General features: G+C 41.5%; 1 protein-coding gene across 2 annotated transcripts in view; it reads right to left on the bottom strand.

Moving 5' to 3' along the window:
• The window catches only part of YIPF6 (Yip1 domain family member 6), a 47,149-nt gene extending 29,279 nt beyond the window's left edge, over window positions 1–17,870 (bottom strand). The window contains exons 1-2 of one of the 2 annotated variants that reach the window (XM_081115172.1): window positions 11,023–11,134; window positions 10,583–10,620 (exon numbers count right to left, since the gene is read on the bottom strand). In XM_081115172.1, coding sequence (XP_080971298.1) covers window positions 10,583–10,597 — 15 coding nt within the window. In that variant the 5' untranslated portion in view covers window positions 10,598–10,620; window positions 11,023–11,134. Of the gene's footprint in view, window positions 1–10,582; window positions 10,621–11,022; window positions 11,135–17,790 lie in introns of those variants that run through there. The other variant, XM_081115171.1, reaches the window with a different exon arrangement.
• Window positions 17,871–20,964: the final 3,094 nt, after the last annotated feature.

Genomic DNA, 20,964 nt, shown 5'->3' with positions numbered 1-20,964 from the left:
AAAACAAAATGGAAAAAACCCACCAACCTAGGCACAAACTACTGAAAACCAAAGATAAAAAGGAAAATCTTGAGAAAGGGAAAAAGAAAGACACTGCACTCATAGGAGCAAAGATTAGTAACATACATCTCACCCAAAACTACACAAGCCAGAAGACAATGGAGACACATTTAGAGTGCTAAAAGAATAAAACTGTCAACCCAGAATTCCAAACCCAACAAAAATAGCTATGAAAAATGAAGATAAAATAAGGACTTTTATTCCTACAATCAAGAGCTGAGACAATCATTACAAGAAATGTTAAAGGAAGTTCTTCAGGAAGGACTATGCTGTCAGAAGGAAACTTGGATTTACACAAGGAAATCAAGATTCTCCAGAAGTGGTGAAAATAAAGGTAAATATAAAAATATTTTTCTTATTAATTATTCTAAAAAATGATTACCTAAAGTAGGAGACACCAAAATTTTTCTGTAAAGGGGCCAATTACCAAACAGTAAATATTTTAAGCTTTGAAAGCCATATGATTTTTGTTGCAACTACTCAACTCTGCTGCTGTAGCATGAAAGCAGTAAAAGACAATACATAAACCAGTGTGTCTGTGTTCCAATAAAATCTTATTTATAAAAATATGTGGTGGGCCATATTTCAAATTATAAAAATATAACATTTAAAGTTAATTGGAGAGGAGAAACCAAGATGGTGGCATAGGTAAACACCGGAGTTTGCTGCCTCCAACAACAACTTCAAAAATACAACTGAAAGACGGAACGGACATCATCCAGAATAAACTGATGAACAAAATAGATCCAGAGACATTGCAGCATGCAACAGATTGATGAATCTCAGAAGGAAGAGGAGATGGGAAGAGATTAAACAAAGAACTTATGTTTGTAAACCGTGGACACAGACAATAGTGCGGTGAAGGCCTGGGGAGGGTGGTGGGGTGGAGTGGGTCAATGGGCAATAAAAAGAGGACATCTGTAATACTTTCAAAAATAAAGATAAACTTAAAAAAGAAAAAAAAACCCGGAGAGAAACCAAGATGGCGGCATAGGTAAACACCGGAGTTTGCTGCCTCAAACAACCACTTCAAAAATACAACTAAAGGACAGAACGGACATCATCCAGAACCATAGGAAGTCTGGCTGAGTGGAAATTCTACAACTAGAAGGAAAGAGAAAAGCATACCGAGACTCAGAGGAGGTGCAGTACGGACGTAAAATACAAAGGTGCGGAGGTACATGCGGAACAGGCTGGCAGCTGAGGGCGCGGTTGTCGTTTTCAATCGGGAGGGAGTCTCAGGCTCTGAGCTCCAGTTCCGGGCGAGTCTCTAGGGACCCAGACTCATACAGGAGAAGCGGGACTGTCTGGCATTGGTTGGAACTCGAGGGCAGCTTTCTCTCAGAGGGGCTTGCAGCGATTACCGGGACACTGAGAAGCAGAGCCTCTGACGGCAAGACTGAGAGCAGCCATAACTGCTAGCCCCGCCCTATTGATCCCGTGGGACCCACCCTGCCCAAGCCCTGCAGGGAGGCTTTTGCTGGATAGCCTCAGGCAAAGGCTAGATTAGCACCTCCCTAGAGATCCAGGAGCCAGGAAACCCAGAGGTCAGAGTGGGACCATCCAGTTTACAGCTCCATGGAACCATAAAGGACACACTCAGGGGCCAGACTCAGTGAGCACCAAAGCCCCACTGAAGCAAGTCCTGCCCCAGAGGGGTGTCTCCAGCACAGAAGTTCTCCCACTGCAGACACAGCTGATTCTCACAGCCAATTGGCCTGGAGGTCAATTCCTCCCAGTGATACCTACAACAATGAAGGCTTAACTACAACAAGACTGTGCACAAAGCCCACAAGGGGGTGCACCAAGAGTGTCCTCCTCAGGTAATTGGGGAGGCCGAACCACTGGGCCCTAGAGGACACTTAGCACAGAAAACCACTTTATCAACACAGGGAAGCATAAAAAATGTGGAGACAAAGAAAAAGGACACAAATGACAGAAATGGAGGAAAGCAAACTACTGGATGTAGAGTTCAAAACCACACTTTTAAGGTTTTTCAAGAATTTTCCAGAAACTGCCAGTAAACTTAATGAGATCTACAAGAAATCTAATGAGACCCTCGAGGTTGTGATAAAAGACCAACTAGAAATTAAGCATACACGGACTGAAATAAAGAATATTATACAGACTCCCAACAGCAGACTAGAGGATTGCAAGAATCAAGTCAATGATTTGAAATACGAAGAAGCAAAAAACACCCAACCAGAAAAGCAAAATGAAAAAAGAATCCAAAAATACGAAGATAGTGTAAGGAGCCTCTGGGACAGCTTCAAGCGTACCAACATCCGAATTATAGGGGTGCCAGAAGAAGAGAGAGAGCAAGATATTGAAAACCTATTTGAAGAAATAATGACAGAAAACTTCCCCCACCTGGTGAAAGAAATAGACTTACAAGTCCAGGAAGAGCAGAGAACCCCAAACAAAAGGAATCCAAAGAGGACCACACCAAGACACATCATAATTAAAATGCCAAGAGCAAAAGACAAAGAGAGAATCTTAAAAGCAGCAAGAGAAAGAAAGTCAGTTACCTACAAGGGTGTACCCATATGACTGTCAGCTGATTTCTCAACAGAAACTTTGCAGGCCAGAAGGGAGTGGCAAGAAATATTCAAAGTGATGAATGCCAAGTACCTACAACCAAGATTACTTTATCCAGCAAAGCTATCATTCAGAATTGAAGGTCAGATAAAGAGCTTCACAGATAAGAAAAAGCTAACGGAGTTCATCACCACCAAACCAGTATTATATGAAATGCTGAAAGGTATTCTTTAAGAAGAGGAAGAAGAAGAAAAAGGTAAAGATACAAATTATGAACAACAAATACACATCTATCAACAAGTGAATCCGAAAATCAAGTGAATAATCTGATGAACAGAATGAACTGGTGATTATAATAGAATAAGGGGCATAGAAAGGGAGTGGACTGGCTATTCTTGGCGGGGGGGGGGGGGGGAAGGGGTGAGGGGGATGCGGGAATAGACTGGACAAAAATTGTGCACCTATGGATGAGGACAGTGTGGGGAGGGTGAGGGCAGAGGGCAAGGTGGGAACCGAGTGGAGGGGAGCTATGGGGGAAGAAAAGAGAAACAACTGTAATAATCTGAACAATAAAGATTTAATTATTTTTTTTTAAAAAGGATAAAAAATTTAAAAATAATAAAGATAACTGGAAATTTGAACACTGACAATGTTCAAATTCGCAATGTGACAAGATATTTAATATAAGGGAATTGTTAATTTTTTAGATATACTAAACGATATTGTAGTTATGTTCTTTAAAACATAATTATCTTTAAGAGATATGTATTAAATATTTACTAATGTAACAATGCCCAAGATTTGCTTCAAAATAGTACAGAAGGCTCACTGGCCGGTGTAGCTCAATTGGTTGGAGCATTGTCCCGTACACCAAAAGGTGGCGGGTTCAATTCTCAGTCAGGGCACATACCTAGTTTGTGGCTTTGATCCCCAGTCAGGGTGCATACAGAAGGGAACTGATCGATGTTTTTTCTCTCACATCTACGTTTCTCTTTCTCCCTCCCCTCACTTCTTCTGAAAAAATCAATTTAAAACATAGTATAGAAGGGAGGTGAATCAGATATAGAAGAAAGAAGGTTGCCATAAATTGATAATTATTGAAGGTATGTACATCAGGGTCCATTTTACCATTCTACTTTTGTATATGTCTGAAATTTTTCTTAATAAAAAGTTTAAAAACAAACAATCCTAATTTAAGGTATCATCTAAGTTCTTTTTTATTCTTGCCCTACTCCTCCAACCAGAATGAACCTAAAATAATAAAGCCTCTAGATCTTAAGAGTTTACAGGACGTATGTGGATAGAGGACTACACTACACATATCACAAGGATACAATGGGCCATATACAGAAAGTGGAGAATTCAACAAGACAAATGCCTGAATTTAAACAAATTATTTAAAAGAGAAGAACACACATATTAAAAGAGACTTAAGAGACACTAACCAAATGCAATTTGTTGACCTTGTTTGAATCCTGATTTGGACACACTGTAAAAGCACATGTTTTTTTAAAAAAAAATTGAGAGATGAACATAGATTAGATGACAATAAGGAATAATAATAGCTAGGTTTTTGTTTGTTTGTTTCTATTAGCAATAATCACGCCTCGGATAAACTTCATTGGTTACGATACTGCCACTGTACAAAGCAATGGGGTTTTTGTTTGTGTTGTTGCTAATCCTCACCTGAGGATATTTTTCCTATTACTTTTTTTAGAGAGAATGAAAGGCAGGGGGAGAGACAGAGAGAGAGAAACATCGACGTGATTGAGATACATAGATTGACTGCCTCCTGCACACACCCCAACCAGGGCTGGGGATCAAGCCTGCAACCCAAGCACCTGCACTTGACCAGATTTGAACCTGCCACCCTTAAGTATGAGGGCCAGTGCTCCAATCACTGAGTCAAACCAGCCAGGGCAAGGAATTCTTAGTTTTGTTACGTGTGATAAGAATGAAAACAAAGCGAGGAGGGGGGGTGGGGGGGGGGGGAGGCGAGTCCATACCTGGAGGAGGAGGAGGAGGAGGAGGAGGAGGAGGAGGAGGAGGAGGAGAAAAGTCCCTACCTGTTAGAGAAACATACTAAAGTATTTCCCAGTGAAGTGATAAGTCTGGGATTTGTTTTAAAACATTCAGAAATGATCATGAGGGGAATCCGAGATGGTGGCCGACGGGACAGCAGGCTGCAAGACAGTATGTAAGTGAGAGGGAAAGGAGACTGTGTGGAAGTGCGGGGAGTGTCTGTATTTGTGAGGGACAATTATTTTCCACAGGACTGTTGGGGACTGGTGGAACTGCTCCCCTGGCTGGGTAGCCTCTACTACTGTTGAAATCTCTCCCAGAGCGGCTGGCCCTGCCGCAGAGAACACGCTATCTTGAAGAGGAGAGCTGCTGTGATTGTAAACCCAGCCTTATCTTCAACCAGGGAGATCTCAGATACCTCCCAGGACCCTAAAACCACAACGCCCAGGGACCAGCTGCCTCAGCTGCGAACCCAAAAACACCGAGACTCCAGCCTCCCTGGCCGAGGGTGCCTAAAAAGTTTGTCCAGGGGGAGACAAAAAGGCGGTGCAATAGATGGACATGTGCCGAGGCTTGTCCCAGAGCAGATAGAACGGGCAACTAAATCGAATAACATCCACCCCAAATTGGTGAAGTAGTCACAGCTGGTGAGACAATTTGCAGCCGGGAAGGGCAGAGGACACCTGGAGAATGGTAAAATCAGCGATCTGGGCTGGGGAGAACTGTGACACCTCCAAGCCCAGATGGTCAGAGGGAAACCGCACTGCTCTGAGGCAACATCCCTTGGATCAGGCACAGTGTCTGAGAGTGGAAAGGAGGTCCGCAGGACTACGGGTGGAAGAGGATTCTAGATCTGGGTCCACAGTCACAACAGACTAATCCCAGAGCGGGCATTCAGGACGGCTGCCCAGACCACACGGTGCCGGGAGGAGAGAGGCTCGCAGAAGCACAGTTCTTTCCCCTCTTTGTGGTCTTTGCTTTTCTTCGCTGAAACATAGGACCTTTCGGATACTGACATTCACCCATGGCTGAAGTGAAGGAGGAGGTGCAGACTTGTGGAGTCTGGGGAGAGGCTGGGGTGAGGAGAAGGCCTGGGAGAGGTGGCCTCAAGTCTGGCGCTGAGTCATACCTGACATGGGGACCTAGGTAACCATTTTCCCCTGAAGAGATAGCCCCTTCCTGCAGTTTCCAGACAACCAATACAGCCACACGCAGACTATGCCCTGAGTGGTACAAAGGATAAAGAAAAAAATCTGAATGACCCTGAGAGTCCACAGGGACTGGCCTAAAGGGAGGCCTTCAGTCCCAGCAACAGGAAACTGAGAAACCACAGACCATACAGAAGAGTTGGATCTTAAACCAGCCAAAGGAATGACACTTCACTTTTTTATTTTTATTTTATTATTATTTTGTTATCTCTTTTTTCTTTATTTTCCTTTTTTTCCTTTTTTCATTTGTTTCTTTGTTTTATATTTCTTTTCACATTATTTTTCTATCATTCTAATCTATTTATTTTATTCTATTTTTTAATCAATTTTTAAAAATTTATTATTATTATTATTATTATTATTCTCTATTTCTTCTTATCCACTCATACTCTTTCCACTTCCTCTATACTGAACTAAGGTCCTCCCCATATTCATCCAATTCTTAACCTTACTTTCTGTATATAAGATGCTGCCCCCATCCTCTTTACTGGGAATTTAGTGTTTGTATATTACGGTTTACCTGTTTGTTCTCTGGTGTTTTCCCCAAATATATATATATATATTCTTTTTTTCCTTTTTCTTCTTTTTCTTTTCTCTCATACAATTTTTTTCTCTCTTCGATATCACTTGTGCTCTCTTTTCTCTCCCCTAATTCTCTTTTCTCTAGTGGTCACTTATATTGGGGTTATTGGTATCATGAATACTTTCATGTTTTATTCCCATTGTGTTGTGTCTTGTCGAAGTGAATTTCATCCTGTTTGGCCAATGTGCTAGAGCAGTGGTTCTCAACCTTCTGGCCCTTTAAATACAGTTCCTCATGTTGTGACCCAACCATAAAATTATCTTTGTTGCTATTTCATAACTGTAATGTTGCTACTGTTATGAATCGTAATGTAAATATCTGATATACAGGATGGTCTTAGGTGACCCCTGTGAAAGGGTCGTTTGACCACCAAATGGGTCGCAACCCACAGGTTTGAGAACCGCTGTGCGAGAGAGCAAGCCACATAACCAACACCTGGAAAGGAGACTCCATCCACAAATGGGATAATTACACTCCAGACCTAACTACAGAGGCAGGAAGAAGGCAGCAGTGAGGAAGAGAGCGTGAATGAGTGAGGGAGCAAAAGAGGAGTGTGCGGTCATGGGTGTGTGTGTGTGTGTGTGTGTGTGTGACAGGTACAGTTAGATCCTGCAGGACCTTTGGGGGCAGGCTAACCAGGCGTGCCTAACTAGGAAGCCTCTGCTACTATTCCAAACAGTCCTGGAGCGGCTGGCTCTTTGTCAGAGGCCTCGCCTTTTTGAAGGGGAGAGCTGCTGTGACTGGGAGCTCAGTCACACCTCCACCCAGGGTGCTCTCAGATAACATCCAGGACTCTACAGCCACCCCCGCAAGGGACCTGCTACCTCGGTCGCAGTCCCACAGTCCCTCAACAAACAAGAAAAAATGGTAGTAAAAACCAGAAAAAATGGTAGTAAATCATCTAACTCTACAACTCAAAGAATTAGAAAGAGAGCTACAAGAAAAGCCCAGAGCAGAAGGAAGGAGATAATAAAGATCAGAGCAGAAATAAATGACATAGAGATCAAAACTACAATACAAAAGATCAATGAAACCAAGAGCTGGTTCTCTGAAAGCATAAACAAGATCGATGGACCTCTAGTCAGACTCACCAAGAAGCAAAGAGAGAGGACCCAAATAAACAAAATCAGAAACGATAGAGGCAAAATAACAACAGACCCCACAGAAATACAAATGATTGTTAAAAAATACTATGGACAGCTCTACTCCAACAAACTAGACAACCTGGAGGAAATGGACAAATTTCTAGAAAAATACAACATTCCAAAACTCAATCAGGAAGAATCTAAAAATCTCAACAGGCCAATAACTATGGAAGAAATTGAAGCAGTCATCAAAAAGCTTCCATCAAACAAAAGCCCAGGACCAGACCGCTTCACAGGGGAGTTTTACCAAACATTCAAGGAAGAACTGAAACCTATCCTCCTCAGACTACTACAAAAAATCCAAGAGGAAGGAACACTTCCAAGCTCATTCTATGAAGCCAGCATCACCCTAATACCAAAACCAGGGAAAGACAACACAATGAAAGAGAATTACAGGCCAATATCCCTCATGAACATAGATGCCAAAATCCTCAACAAAATCTTAGCAAATCGGATCCAGCAGTACATCAGAAAGATCATACACCATGACCAAGTAGGATTTATCCCAAGGATGCAAGGATGGTACAATATCCGCAAATCAATAAACGTGATACATCACATAAACAAATTGAAAGAAAAAAACCACATGGTCATATCAATTGATGCAGAAAAAGCATTTGACAAAATCCAACACCCATTTTTGATAAAAACTCTCAGCAAGGCGGAAGTAGAAGGATCATACCTCAACATAATAAAAGCCATATATGACAAACCCACAGCCAACATCATACTCAATGGACAAAAACTAACACCATTTCCCCTAAGAACAGGAACAAGACAGGGATGCCCACTCTCACCATTCCTGTTCGACATAGTACTGGAAGTATTAGCCATCGCAATTAGGCAAGAAGAAGAAATAAAAGGCATCCAAATTGGAAAAGAGGAAGTAAAACTGTCCTTATTTGCAGATGACATGATATTATACATACAAAAACCCTAGAGACTCCATCAAAAAGCTACTAGACTTGCCAAAACCGGTTTGGCTTAGTGGATAGAGCGTTGGCCTGCGGACTGAAAGGTCCCAGGTTCCATTCCGGTCAAGGGCATGTACCTGGGTTGCGCGCACATCCCCAGTAGGGGATGTGCAGGAGGCAACTGATCGATGTTTCTCTCTCATCGATGTTTCTAACTATCTCTCTCCCTTTCTCTCTGTAAAAAATCAATAAAATATATTAAAAAAAAAAAAAGCTACTAGACTTAATACATGAATTTGGCAATGTAGCAGGATACAAAATTAACCCCAAGAAATCTGAGGCATTTCTATACACCAATAGTGAACTTTCAGAAAGAGAGATTATAAAAACAATCCCGTTTACCATCGCTCGCACCAAAAAAAATTAAGCTACCTAGGAATAAACTTAACTAAAGAGGTAAAAGACCTCTACTCAGAAAACTACAGGACGTTGAAAAAAGAGATAGAGGAAGACATAAACAGATGGAAGAACATACCGTCTTCATGAATTGGTAGAATCAACATCATTAAAATGTCCATACTACCCAAAGCAATCTATAAATTCAACGCACTTCCCATTAAAATACCAACGGCATACTTCACATATCTAGAACGAACTCTCCAAAAATTCATCTGGAATAAAAAAAGACCCCGAATAGCTGCAGCAATCCTGAGAAAGAACAAAGTAGGTGGGATCTCAATACCAGATATCAAGATGTATTACAAAGCCACTGTTCTCAAAACTGCCTGGTACTGGCACAAGAACAGGCATATAGATCAATGGAATAGAATAGAGAGCCCAGAAATTGGCCCGAACCAATATGCTCAATCAATATTTGACAAAGGAGGCAAGAACATACAATGGAGCCAAGATAGTCTCTTCAATAAATGGTGTTGGGAAAATTGGACAGATATATGCAAGAAAATGAAACTAGACCACCAACTTACACCATACCCAAAAATAAACTCAAAATGGATAAAGGACTTAAATGTACAACAGGAAACCATAAAAATTCTAGAAGAAGCCAAAGGCAACAAAATCTCAGACATATGCCGAAGCAATTTCTTCACTGATACAGCTCCTAGGGCACTTGAAACTAAAGAGAAAATGAACACATGGGACTACATCAAAACAAAAAGCTTCTGCACAGCAAAAGAAACCATCAACAAAACAACAAGAAAACCCACTGTGTGGGAAAACATATTTGCCAATGTCATATCTGATAAGGGCCTAATCTCCAAAATTTATAGGGAACTCATACAACTTAACAAAAGGAAGATAAACAATCCAATCAAAAAATGGGCAAAGGATCTAAATAGACACCTTTCAAAAGAGGACATTCAGAAAGCCACGAGACATATGAAAACATGCTCAAAGTCACTAATCATCTGAGAGATGCAAATCAACCAAAGGACTTGTATGCATGCATATAAGCATAACCAATGGACATAAGACACTGGGGGGTAGGGGAGGCCAGGGGATTGTCAAGGGTGGGGGAAAAAAAGGGACACATATGTAATACCCTTTGTAAGACTGTAAGCAATAAAATAAAATAAAATTTAAAAAAAAAGAATAAAATATTTAAAATTCTGAAAGAAAAAAAAATGAAGGCTGAGAGACATATGAAAACATGCTCAAAGTCACTAATCATCTGAGAGATGCAAATCAAAACAACAATGAGGTACCATCTCACACCTGTCATAATGGCCATCATCAACAAACCAACAAAGAACAAGTACTGTCAAGGATGTGGAGAAAAAGGAACTCTCATGCACTGCTGGTGGAAATGCAGGCTGGTGCATCCACTGTGAAGAACAGTATGGAGTTTCCTCAAAACACTAAAAATGGAACTCCCATTTGACCCAGTGACCCCACTTCTAGGAATATATCCCAAGAAACCAGAAACACCAATCAGAAAGGGTATATGCACCCCTATGTTCATAGCAGCACAATTCACCATAGCTAACATTTGGAATCAGCCTAAGTGCCCATCAGCAGATGAGTGGATTAAAAAACAGTGGTACATCTACACAATGGAATACTACGCGGTAGTAAAAAAGAAGGAATTCTTACCATTTGCAACAGCATGGATGGTACTGGAGAGGATTATGCTAAGTGAAATAAGCCAGTCAGAGAAAGATAAATATCACATGATCTCACTCATTTATGGAATATAATGCACAACATAAACTGAAAAACAAAAACAGATCCAGAGACAGAGAAGCATGGATCAGACCGTCAAACCTCAGAGGGGAGGTAGGGGAGGGTTAGGGTAAGGGGGAGAGATCAATGAAAGGACTTGTATGCATGCATATAAGCCTAACCAATGGATACAGACACCAGGGTGGTGAGGGCATGAGTGGGGGTTGAGGCGGCATTGGGGGGATAACAATACATATGTAACACCTTAATTAATAAAGAAAAAAAGAAATATTAAAAAAAACACACCAAAAAACTATGCTACATCTACACAATGGAATACTACACCATTATAAAAAAGAAGGAATTTTTACCATTTTCAATAATATGGATGGAACTGGAGAGCATTAGGCTAAGTGAAATAAGCCAGTCAGAGAAAGATAAATATCACATGATCTCACTCATATGTGGGATATAATGATCAACATAATTTGATGAACAAAAATAGATCCAGAGTCAAATGGCAGGGGAGGTGCGGGCGGTTAGGGAGCCACCAAAGGACTTGTATGCATGCATATTAGCGTAACCAATGGACAGAGAAACTGGGTCAGTTGGGCCTGCCCAGATTGGGAATAGCTGGGGGCGGGGGTCAATCGGGGAAAAAGGACACATAAGTAAAACTTTAGACAATTAAAAAAAAGAAATGATCATGAAAGATTGAAGAACCATTACAGATTGAAGGAAACTACAGAAAAAAAGAAAAGAAAAAAAACTAAAAGCATTGTGAATCCTGGTTAAGATCCTGGAACAAAAAAAAAAGGACATTAGTAGAAAAACTTTAAAATTTGAGTAAGTTCTGGAGCTAATAGTGTTGTACCAATATTAATTTCTTAGTTTTGATATTGTTCTGTGGTTATACACAAAGTTAACATTAGAGGAAGCTGGTACGGGGTAAATAAAAACTCTTACATTTTTGCAACTTTTCTGCATGTCCAAAATTAGTTCAAAATAAAAATCTTAAAACAGTACTACAGAAAAAAATATGACGGGGAGATAGATGAAATAAAAACAGTGAATGTTGCCCCACCTGTGTGACTCAGGGATTGAGTGTAGACCTATGAACTAGGAAGTCAAGATTCAATTCAGGGTCAGGGCACATGCCCAGGTTTCGGGCTTGATCCCCAGTAGGGGGTGTGCAGGAGGCACCAATTGATTCTCTCATCATTGATGTTTCTATCTCTCCTTCTCCCTTCCTCTCTAAAAATCAATAAACAATTTTTAAAAAAATAGCTGAATGTTGATAGGTACATGGGTTCATTATACTTTATTTAATTATATTAAAGCTTCAGTAATAAAATTTAATAACATATCACTTCCTTATTTCTGCCACTCCTTCAATGTACTCTCCTTCCTCTCCCCAAACTGCTCTTCACTCTCTCGCTCAATCCTTTGTAAGCTGCCACTGGCTTTTCCACAACTTTAATGACACTGTTCTCTAATAGTGACCTCATAAACAGGAAATAAAGGATCCTTTCTTAGTTTCACCCTCTTTGAATATTCTGCAACCCTTAATGGTAAACCACCCCCTTTTTGAACCCATATTCTCTCTTCACTACTATACTACCTTTTCAAGTTCCAGAATTGCTTGTTTTGAGTTTTCTTGATGCCTGCTAATGCTAGGGAGGCAGGGCAGGGCAGTGCAGAAGGAATGGTCTTTGAAGAGAAACTGGGCTCTTCCCTCACCTGGAAACACTGCTATAAGAATTATATAACACCTGCATAACATCTAACACATTATCCATGTTCAACATACTGTATTTTATTGTATTTGGAGAGTTTTGCTTAAGAGTGCAGGCTCCTGGAGCCAGAAAGTCTGGGTTCAAATCCCAGCTCCACCATTTACTATCTGTGTGACACTGAGATTCCTTAACCTCTCTGTACCTCAATTTCCTCATTTATAAAACTGAAATAATGCCCTAACCCAGTGGTCGGCAAAGTCATTAGTCAACAGAGCCAAATATCAACAGTATTTCTTCAAAATAGGCTCACCAAGGCTGAAAACTGACTTCTGCACATGGGCCACAAAGTTTCAATTGCACTGTACGTGCGCCCGCACGTGGTATTTTGTGGAAGAGCCACACTCAAGGGGCCAAAAAGCCGCATGTGGCTCGAGAGCCACAGTTTGCCGACCACGGCCCTAACCAGTTTGGCTCAGTGGATAGAGCGCTGGCCTGCGGACTGAAAGGTCCCAGGTTGGATTTTGGTCAAGGGCATGTGTCTTGGTTGCGGGCACATCAACAGTAGGAGGTGTGCAGGAGGCAGCTGATCGATGTTTCTCACTCTCTATCCCTCTCCCTTCCTCTCTGTAAAAAAAATCAATAAAATATATTTTAAAAAAACTAAAATAATGATGCCATCATCACAGAGTTGTTGTGAGAAAGAAATGTATTAATACATGTAAAGCACTCAACAGAATCACAACAGGGGATAGATAAAAGTTAGCTCAAGTTCGAGATTCCCAGAGAGTCATTTCCAGTTTTGTCACTGTTGTATAATAAAAAATTTGGCTAGCCTTTGTGTCCTGTTCCTGGGAGGTAGCCTCTAAACCCTTGGAATTTCCAAAATGATAGTATTTTTGTTATTCATGGTAGGCCCCTAGATGGTTTATGCTAATAAGATGACTCAGTATGGGGACTAACCAATCCAGAAAGACCAAACACAGGTTTAGAGGGTTGGGGCTTTGAATGTGTCATAAACCTGGTCCCTGGCAAAGGGAGGAGCCAATAATCCAATCAATCATGCCTACATAATGAAACCCTAATAAAAACTCTAGATACATTGGTGAGCTTCCGTGGTGGGCAATATTCTGCATGTTGTCACACTTTGATGTATCAGCAGGATAACAGGGTCCTGACTGCCCAGGGAGAAGACAAGGAAGCTTTGTGTTAAGGGCCCTCCGAGACCTCACCCTGTGCATCTTTCTCTTTTGCTGGTTGAACTGTATCCTTTCACTAAAATAAATCTGTAATTTTAAATATAATGCTTTCCTGAGTTCTGTGAGTCATTCCAGTGAATTATGGAGCTTGAGGGGATCAAGGGAACCCTGAATTTATAGCCAGTAGGCCAGAAGTGAGGATCGTCCTGGGAACCTCTGAAGCTGTGGTTGGTGTCTAAAGTGAGGACAGTCTTGTGACTACTGGTTTCAGAAGTCACTTCAGTCACTAAAGTGCAATGTGATTCTCACCCTATCCTCCACCCCAACCCTTCCTCAATAACTCTTCCCAAGAGAATCAGTGACATTGTTCATTGAGCTGAGCCAGGATTTATGGTTGTCCAGACCCAGGTAACACAAACAAGATTTACAGGCCCTCAGTGGATCATACTCCCTGATCTCCCTTCAGTGGGAATGAAAGGTGGCTTGGACCCCATGTCCTTCCCCTTACCCCCTTTACCCCTGTGCAGACAGGCTCATGCACAGTATGTGCATGCATGCACAGAAGCACACATGATCACTTTGCAGTCTGGCCTGGGCCAGTAAGGATAGCAGGTAGAGGCAGGGCCAAAAACATATAGTAAAGGCAGGGACTGAAGCTTTTAGAAAGTGGCTGGGAGCAAATGGATTATACTAAGGCAATGGTTCTCAACCTTCTGGCCCTTTAAATACAGTTCCTCATGTTGTGACCCAACCATAAAATTATTTTCGTTGCTACTTCATAACTGTAATGTTGCTACTGTTATGAATCGTAATGTAAATATCTGATATGCAGAATGGTCTTAGGCGACCCCTGTGAAAGGGTCGTTCGACCGCCAAAGGGGTCACGACTCACAGGTTGAGAACCGCTGTACTAAGGACTAAAATCCTGGAGAGAGAAAGGAATCAACAAGGATGGGAATGGGGGCAGCATCAAGCAGGAACCAGCTCAGTCCAAGAGGCTTGATTCCAAGAACTGGGGAGGGGATGGTCAGTGGCATGGTCTCTAGTCAGCCCCTTCACCTGGGACCAGCTTCCTTACAGACTCTAAGCTACAGCAATTATTATAGCTCTTTTTCCTGCTCCCTAAATATACAGGTAAGAGATAGGCATTAACCAAGATTCTGTCTTTCCAACTCCATACAGATGACTCATAAATTAACATCTCTAGCCTAGAGCTCTTCTTAGTCCTGAAGTTCAGGTTTTAGAGACCAACTGCCTGCTGGATATTTACTGGATAGCCTGCCAATATCTCAAACTAAACATGTATAGAAGTGAATTAATCAACTTTTAGGGTCCTCCTCCTCCTCCTATCCTCCCATATGCACACTGTCTTGCTTTTCAAAATGTTATTGGGAACAGGAGCAGCAGCAGCAGCACCATCACCTGGGAGCTTTTAGAAATGCAGAATCTCAGGCCTCATCCTGGACCTACTGAATCAGAATCCACAATTTAACATGATTCCCCAGATGATTGCTATGCACACTAAAGTTTGCAAAACTGCCGAAACCGGTTTGGCTCATTGGATAGAGCGTCGGCCTGCGGACTGAAGGGTCCCGGGTTCAATTCCGGTTAAGGGCATGTACCTGGGTTGCGGGCACGTCCCCAGTGGGAGATGTGCAGGAGGCAGCTGATCGATGTTTCTCTCTCATCGATGTTTCTAACTCTCTATCTCTCTCCCTTCCTCTCTCTGTAAAAAATCAATAAAATATATTTTTAAAAAAATTAAAAAAAAAATAAAGTTTGCACAACTGATCTATCTAAGACACTCCCTCCTAAGCACTGAAAATCCTCAAGGATTCTGCAACAGTTCTGCTGGTCTCCTAGATTCCAGAAATTCCCCATGGTAACTCTTCCTCTATTATGTTGTCAAATTCATGATTTTAAACCGTTTCCTCCTCAAAAGCTTCCAATGGCTTCTCACTGCCTATTAAACCTCCCACCTTAGTAGTCAATAAGAAATAATACTTACTGCATGCTTATTATGTGCCAAGTACTAGACCAAGTGTTTTACATGTGTTAACTCATTTAATTCACCTAAAACCCCTATTACCTAAGTATTACTGTATCTCCATTTTACAGATGGGAAACTGAGGCATGAAAGGGTTGGAAATTTCCCCAATATCCCACAGCTAGTTAAATGGCTGATCTTAGAATCACACCTAGGCAATTTGACCCCAGAGCTCACATTCCTAACCACTGCTCCATACTGCCTCTCTAATTCAGTAGCCTGATCTTTTAGGGCTTGCCTCCTAATACTTGCCTGTGCTTCAGCCAAAGTGATCTTTCTGTTTTTCTAGAAGTACATTAGTTCTTTCCAACCTCTGTACCTTTGCAATAAGAGTATGTGTAGTACTACTGGAAATCACCTGGGCTTCAGAAGCACCTAGGTTCAAATTTCAGGCCTGACCACTAACTGCTGGTGAGACCTTAGGAAAATTGTCAAACCTCTCTGAATCCCATCTCATCTGCAAGTAAAACACAGTTTTTAAAAACCATCTAATTGAAATGGTTGCTGTGAAGTTTAGAAAATATGCAGAGGATGTTTAGCACAATCTTGGCATGTAGCGGGTACTCAATCACTGGTAACTATTATGGAATTTCAAATCTTATCCATCCTTTGAGGCCCACTCAAATGTAACTTCATCTTGTAGCTTGCTTCATCACCCCAACTAGACATGATAGTATCTTCTTTTAAATTTTGTTAATATTTTCTGCCTTATTTTAATATCGTACATTTGTCTTATCCCTACAAATTAGAATATAAGCACCATAAGAGAAGGCCATTTGCAACTAGCACAGTGCACCATAGGAGTTGAATAAACATTACTGAATATGTTCTAGGCCTAATATGTTCAAGTGGATTGGATACTGAGTAATGAGTAACCAGAACCACAATTAATTGTAGTTTAAATTAAAGAAAGGAACTAAAAACAGCTAGACACCTGTAACTATGTCACCCCAGGCAATATGTGTATACTATTTCATTTAGTATTCTAATTGTACAAAGAGTTACTATCCTCATTTTCCAAATAAGGAAATGAGTTCAGAGTGATTTCCTCGAGGTCACAAATGTTCCATGAGAACTTGGACCTACTCACTCTCTTTGATTGCTGTATTCCCAGTGTCTAAGAGTGTCTGGAACATAGTAGATATTCAATAAATATCTGTTGAATGAATGAAGAGATGAACAAATAAAGCTAGTAAGCAGGACTAGAATGAATTTCACCTGACTCCCAGTGCAGTCCTCTACTATGTTGCCAATTTAAAACGGAGGTATTGGGATGTATGGGATGTACCATTTATTGAGCAACTGCTGTGTAACTAAACATTGTTTGAGAGATAACTGAACCCTATTTAGGATAAGGGACCAAAGGGCAGAATGTTGACTTAATTACACTCCTCAGTTCATGGCAGTGACTGTATTAGACACTTTACATAAATTATGTCATTTCATCTTCCTAAAAATTAGTTGAGGTACATATTTTTTATCTCCATTTTACAGATGAAGAAATGCTCCCTATGAAATGACTAGCCAAAATTCACACAAGCAGCAGGGTGGGTGATTCCAGTCCAGTAAGTTTAACTCCAAACGCTGTGTTATTAAATACCTGTCCCGGCTTTGGGCTTGTAGGTGCGATAAAAATACTGTCCCCTGTTCAAACATCCCCAGGAGCGAAAGAGCGTCATAAACAGGACTGCACGGAGCTGCGACAGGGAGGGCAGGAATTAAACCAAGACTGTTTGGGTCACCGAACAAATCAATAACCAAGTTACCACGCTGCAATCTCTCATTAACCCTAGAATGCTGCTACTCTAACACGGACAGGTCTTGATAAAATTAGGAGACGGCAGAAGCAAAGATACTTAAGAAATCAGCTAAAGCTCCGCATTTAACACAATGTAGGTGTCAAGGACAAGCCTTGAGAGTATGGGAAGGGGACGTGAATGGGAGTTTCACAAGAAGACTTGGAAAGAACAAGGCGGGCAGGGGGCGAAGCGGTTAGTTAGCCCAAGAACAGGTGCAGTGTTGGCACTGGCAACGGGTACTGGAAGGGCCTGCGGGGAGAAAGGGGTTCCGGCTCTCTCAGGCCACGAGCCCGTCACCCGACTTCATTAAGGGACACTCTGCCTCACCCTCGGTCCCTTCGGTCGCAGATCCCCAGCTCACCAGGGGCCTGGGCGATGTTGTACCCGGCTCTCCAGGAGACTCTGCCGCCTCCGCCATCTTTGCCCTCCTGCTCCCCGGTCGCTCCCACAGGCCTTTGCGGAACCTAAGACGTGGAAGCCGCAGCTCGTCAGCGCGTCGTCGCGCGACAGCCGCGTCATCGAAAGAGCCTGGCACCGGGTGTTGCGGAGAGGTTCCTGACTCCTCGTTCGCTTCTTCGGGGCCACGGGGCCCGCCAGACAGGTTAACCCTTCCGCACTCAAGCCCGATTCTCAGATCGCTCCCTGGGTCTCGGGACCTGGGCTGCGTTCCCTCTCCCGGCACACAACCCGGCCACCGCTCTCAGGAATAGGCTCAGCGCCGTCCCCTCAGCGCAGCACCTCACCGAACAAGCCTGCCCCGCCCAGCCGCCAAAAAAAAAAACCAAAAAACAAAAAAAACGGCGTTTCCTGCCTCCTGAACTAAGGGACCAAGCCCTCCCTAACCTACTGCTCGCGTTGCTGTTGTCCCTGCCCTGCCAATTCCCTGTGCTTCTCATCCCGCTCCTCCCACATCCCCGAATTTTATAAACTTGCATACTGGCTCCACACCGACCTCCAAGATTACTTTTCTCCCTCACCCACTTTAAGGAGAGGGGGGAACTTCTCTATAGACATTGGCCAAAAACTTAACCCCACTACAACTTCTAAAGCTGCTAAGCGATTTGGGGCAAGTACTTAATATGTTCAAGGCCTAAAAGAGGGTGATTATTGTAAGAATAACTTTTTAAAACCCTGCATGTCCCAACCTCATCACGGGTTTTTCTAATGTTTCTGACTCCACCTCAACGCCAGGCTAAAATGTGGCAGTACATTCAGTGTACTGCCTTTTGGGATGTGAATACCAGTTTTCAGCTCTTAAAAACACAGGGTAGGAGGTGGGTGTGAAATAAAGTACTTTATATTTTTGGATAGGCAATGCAGGGAAACCCCCAAATAGTAAATTTATGGAGAAAGAATCTGAAAAGTGGTTTAGGATGAAGTTCTTAAACTAATGGAAATGTTTTGTTCAAATATTATAATTCTTCCAACCAAGAAATTTTCAGTACTTGTGCCAATATTGATGGCAGTGATATTAAAGTTTAGACCAGTAGATATGATACCTTTTTAAATTACAATAGAATATTATGTACAATGTCCCAGAGTCAGCCTCCTACACCCATTCTACCCCTACCACAACACCCTGGCCCTGAATGCCACCCCCACACCCTTACTGATTTTCACCACTTAGCGGACTACCAAGTTCCTTCCTACTTCCTTGGAGCCATTGATAACCTCTTCCATTTCCTTGCCAACCTCCAAAATTAGTTATCTCTCCCTAGCTGAAAGCCCCAACTTGTGCCACCTAACCTGATCCCTTGGCCTCTTTGCCACTCTTTTCTAAATGGCCTTGATGCTGGGTGAATCCCTTCCTACTTCCTTTGAGCCATTGATAACCTCTTCCATTTCCTTGCCAACCTCCAAAATTAGTTATCTCTCCCTACCTGAAAGCCCCAACTTGTGCCACCTAACCTCATCCCTTGGCCTCTTTGCCACTCTTTTCTAGATGGCCTTGATGCTGAGTGAAGAAAAGAACAGGCCATAAAACAATAGTTGAGGTAGTCCGTATACAGGTTACATAGGCATTGTTTCAGATTAAAAATGCCACTTTTCCTCCTTTAACTAATGGGATACAGTTTGGGTGTGAGATAATATGCTATGAAGAAAGAACTCTGGATGGAAGGTTGTGAAGGAAGGAGGTGGCATAGGACTGAGCTGCCAAAATAGGAATTATTTTATGTTTGCAGTTGCATATATATGTCACAGAATTGCCAGACTAACTCAGTATTCTTCAGTACACTTACAGTTACTACCCTCTGTTAGGCTATGAACGTTTATAGTATAGCAAGACTCTCATGATTTACCCAGAATTACTTAGAAACATTGTAAGTGATGGAATTGGGATTAACATTTAGGCCAATATGTATAGAGAACTTTACTAGTTCTAAATTATATGATAATATAATGTACAACTCCATGTAAACAACTGGAAAATATTGACAAAACAAGCAGTTTCCTAGAAAAATAATCAAAGTTCATTCAAAAAGAAAGTAGGGAATTTAATGAAGACAATTTTTGAAGAAAAAATTTGAAATATATAAAAGCAATGTACAGAACAGTTTGTATGGTATGCTATCCATAGGGAAGAGAGTATATAGGGGTGGACCCCTGAACCAAGACGTCACTGGTTTGTTTCCCAGTCAGGGCACATGCCTACGTTTCTGGCTTGATCCCCAGTAGGAGGTACACAAGAGGCAGCTGATTGATGTTATCTCATTGATGTTTCTATCTATCCCTCTCCCTTTCCTCTCTAAAATCAATAAGAACATATTTTTTTAATTGCCAAAGATCTATCCTCCCCTCCCATTCCCAAAGGGCTGGATAGTTTCACAGGCCATTTATTCAAGTGTTTAAAGAACAGATAATCCCTACCCTGTATAAATTTTTACAGAGAGAGGAAAAGGGAAAATTTATAAGTCTAGGGTCCCGGTGTAAAGATGGTATCAAACCTGACAAACACAGTATTAAAAATTAGAACTATATATCAGTCTCACTTATTAATGTAATTACAAACATCTTAAACTGTTAACAAATCAAATCTGACAAAATAATAATACCCCATAATCAAGTAGAGTTTTTCCCAGAAATATAAAGTTTGTTCAGAAGCTGGATGTATAGTGATGATAACTGGTCATTTCAACAGGTCAAAGAAAAAAAAAATACATCATTTCCATACTGAAAATTCAACTCCATTCCTGAAAATAAATACATTAATAAAATAGGAAGAAAAGGATATGTTGGGACCCAAGACTGGCTGGTCCAAAATATCCCACAGTGGCATATTGATTACTTTGAATTAAAGTTAGTTGACCAACAGCCAGTGACCCTCCCTTGTATCCTTGAATGAAGGAAATAAACCTCCCCTGTGAAAGGTGTCCTTCCTGCATCTAGAAGACACCCCTATTGCTAGAGTTCACTCAGAGCCAAAAAGTCTGTATAAATAACTCTTATTTCCTCTTTTCTAATTTACTTTGTTTAAATTTCTCATTAATAAATACCTAAACCCTGCTTAAATTCCTTTCCAGTGAGCACTAATTTT

This window comes from Myotis nattereri, assembly GCF_964212035.1.
Source record: "Myotis nattereri genome assembly, chromosome: X".
Lineage (NCBI taxonomy): Eukaryota > Metazoa > Chordata > Mammalia > Chiroptera > Vespertilionidae > Myotis > Myotis nattereri.
Note: the sequence above shows the minus strand (reverse complement) of the source record. Positions and strands in the feature narration are given on the sequence as shown.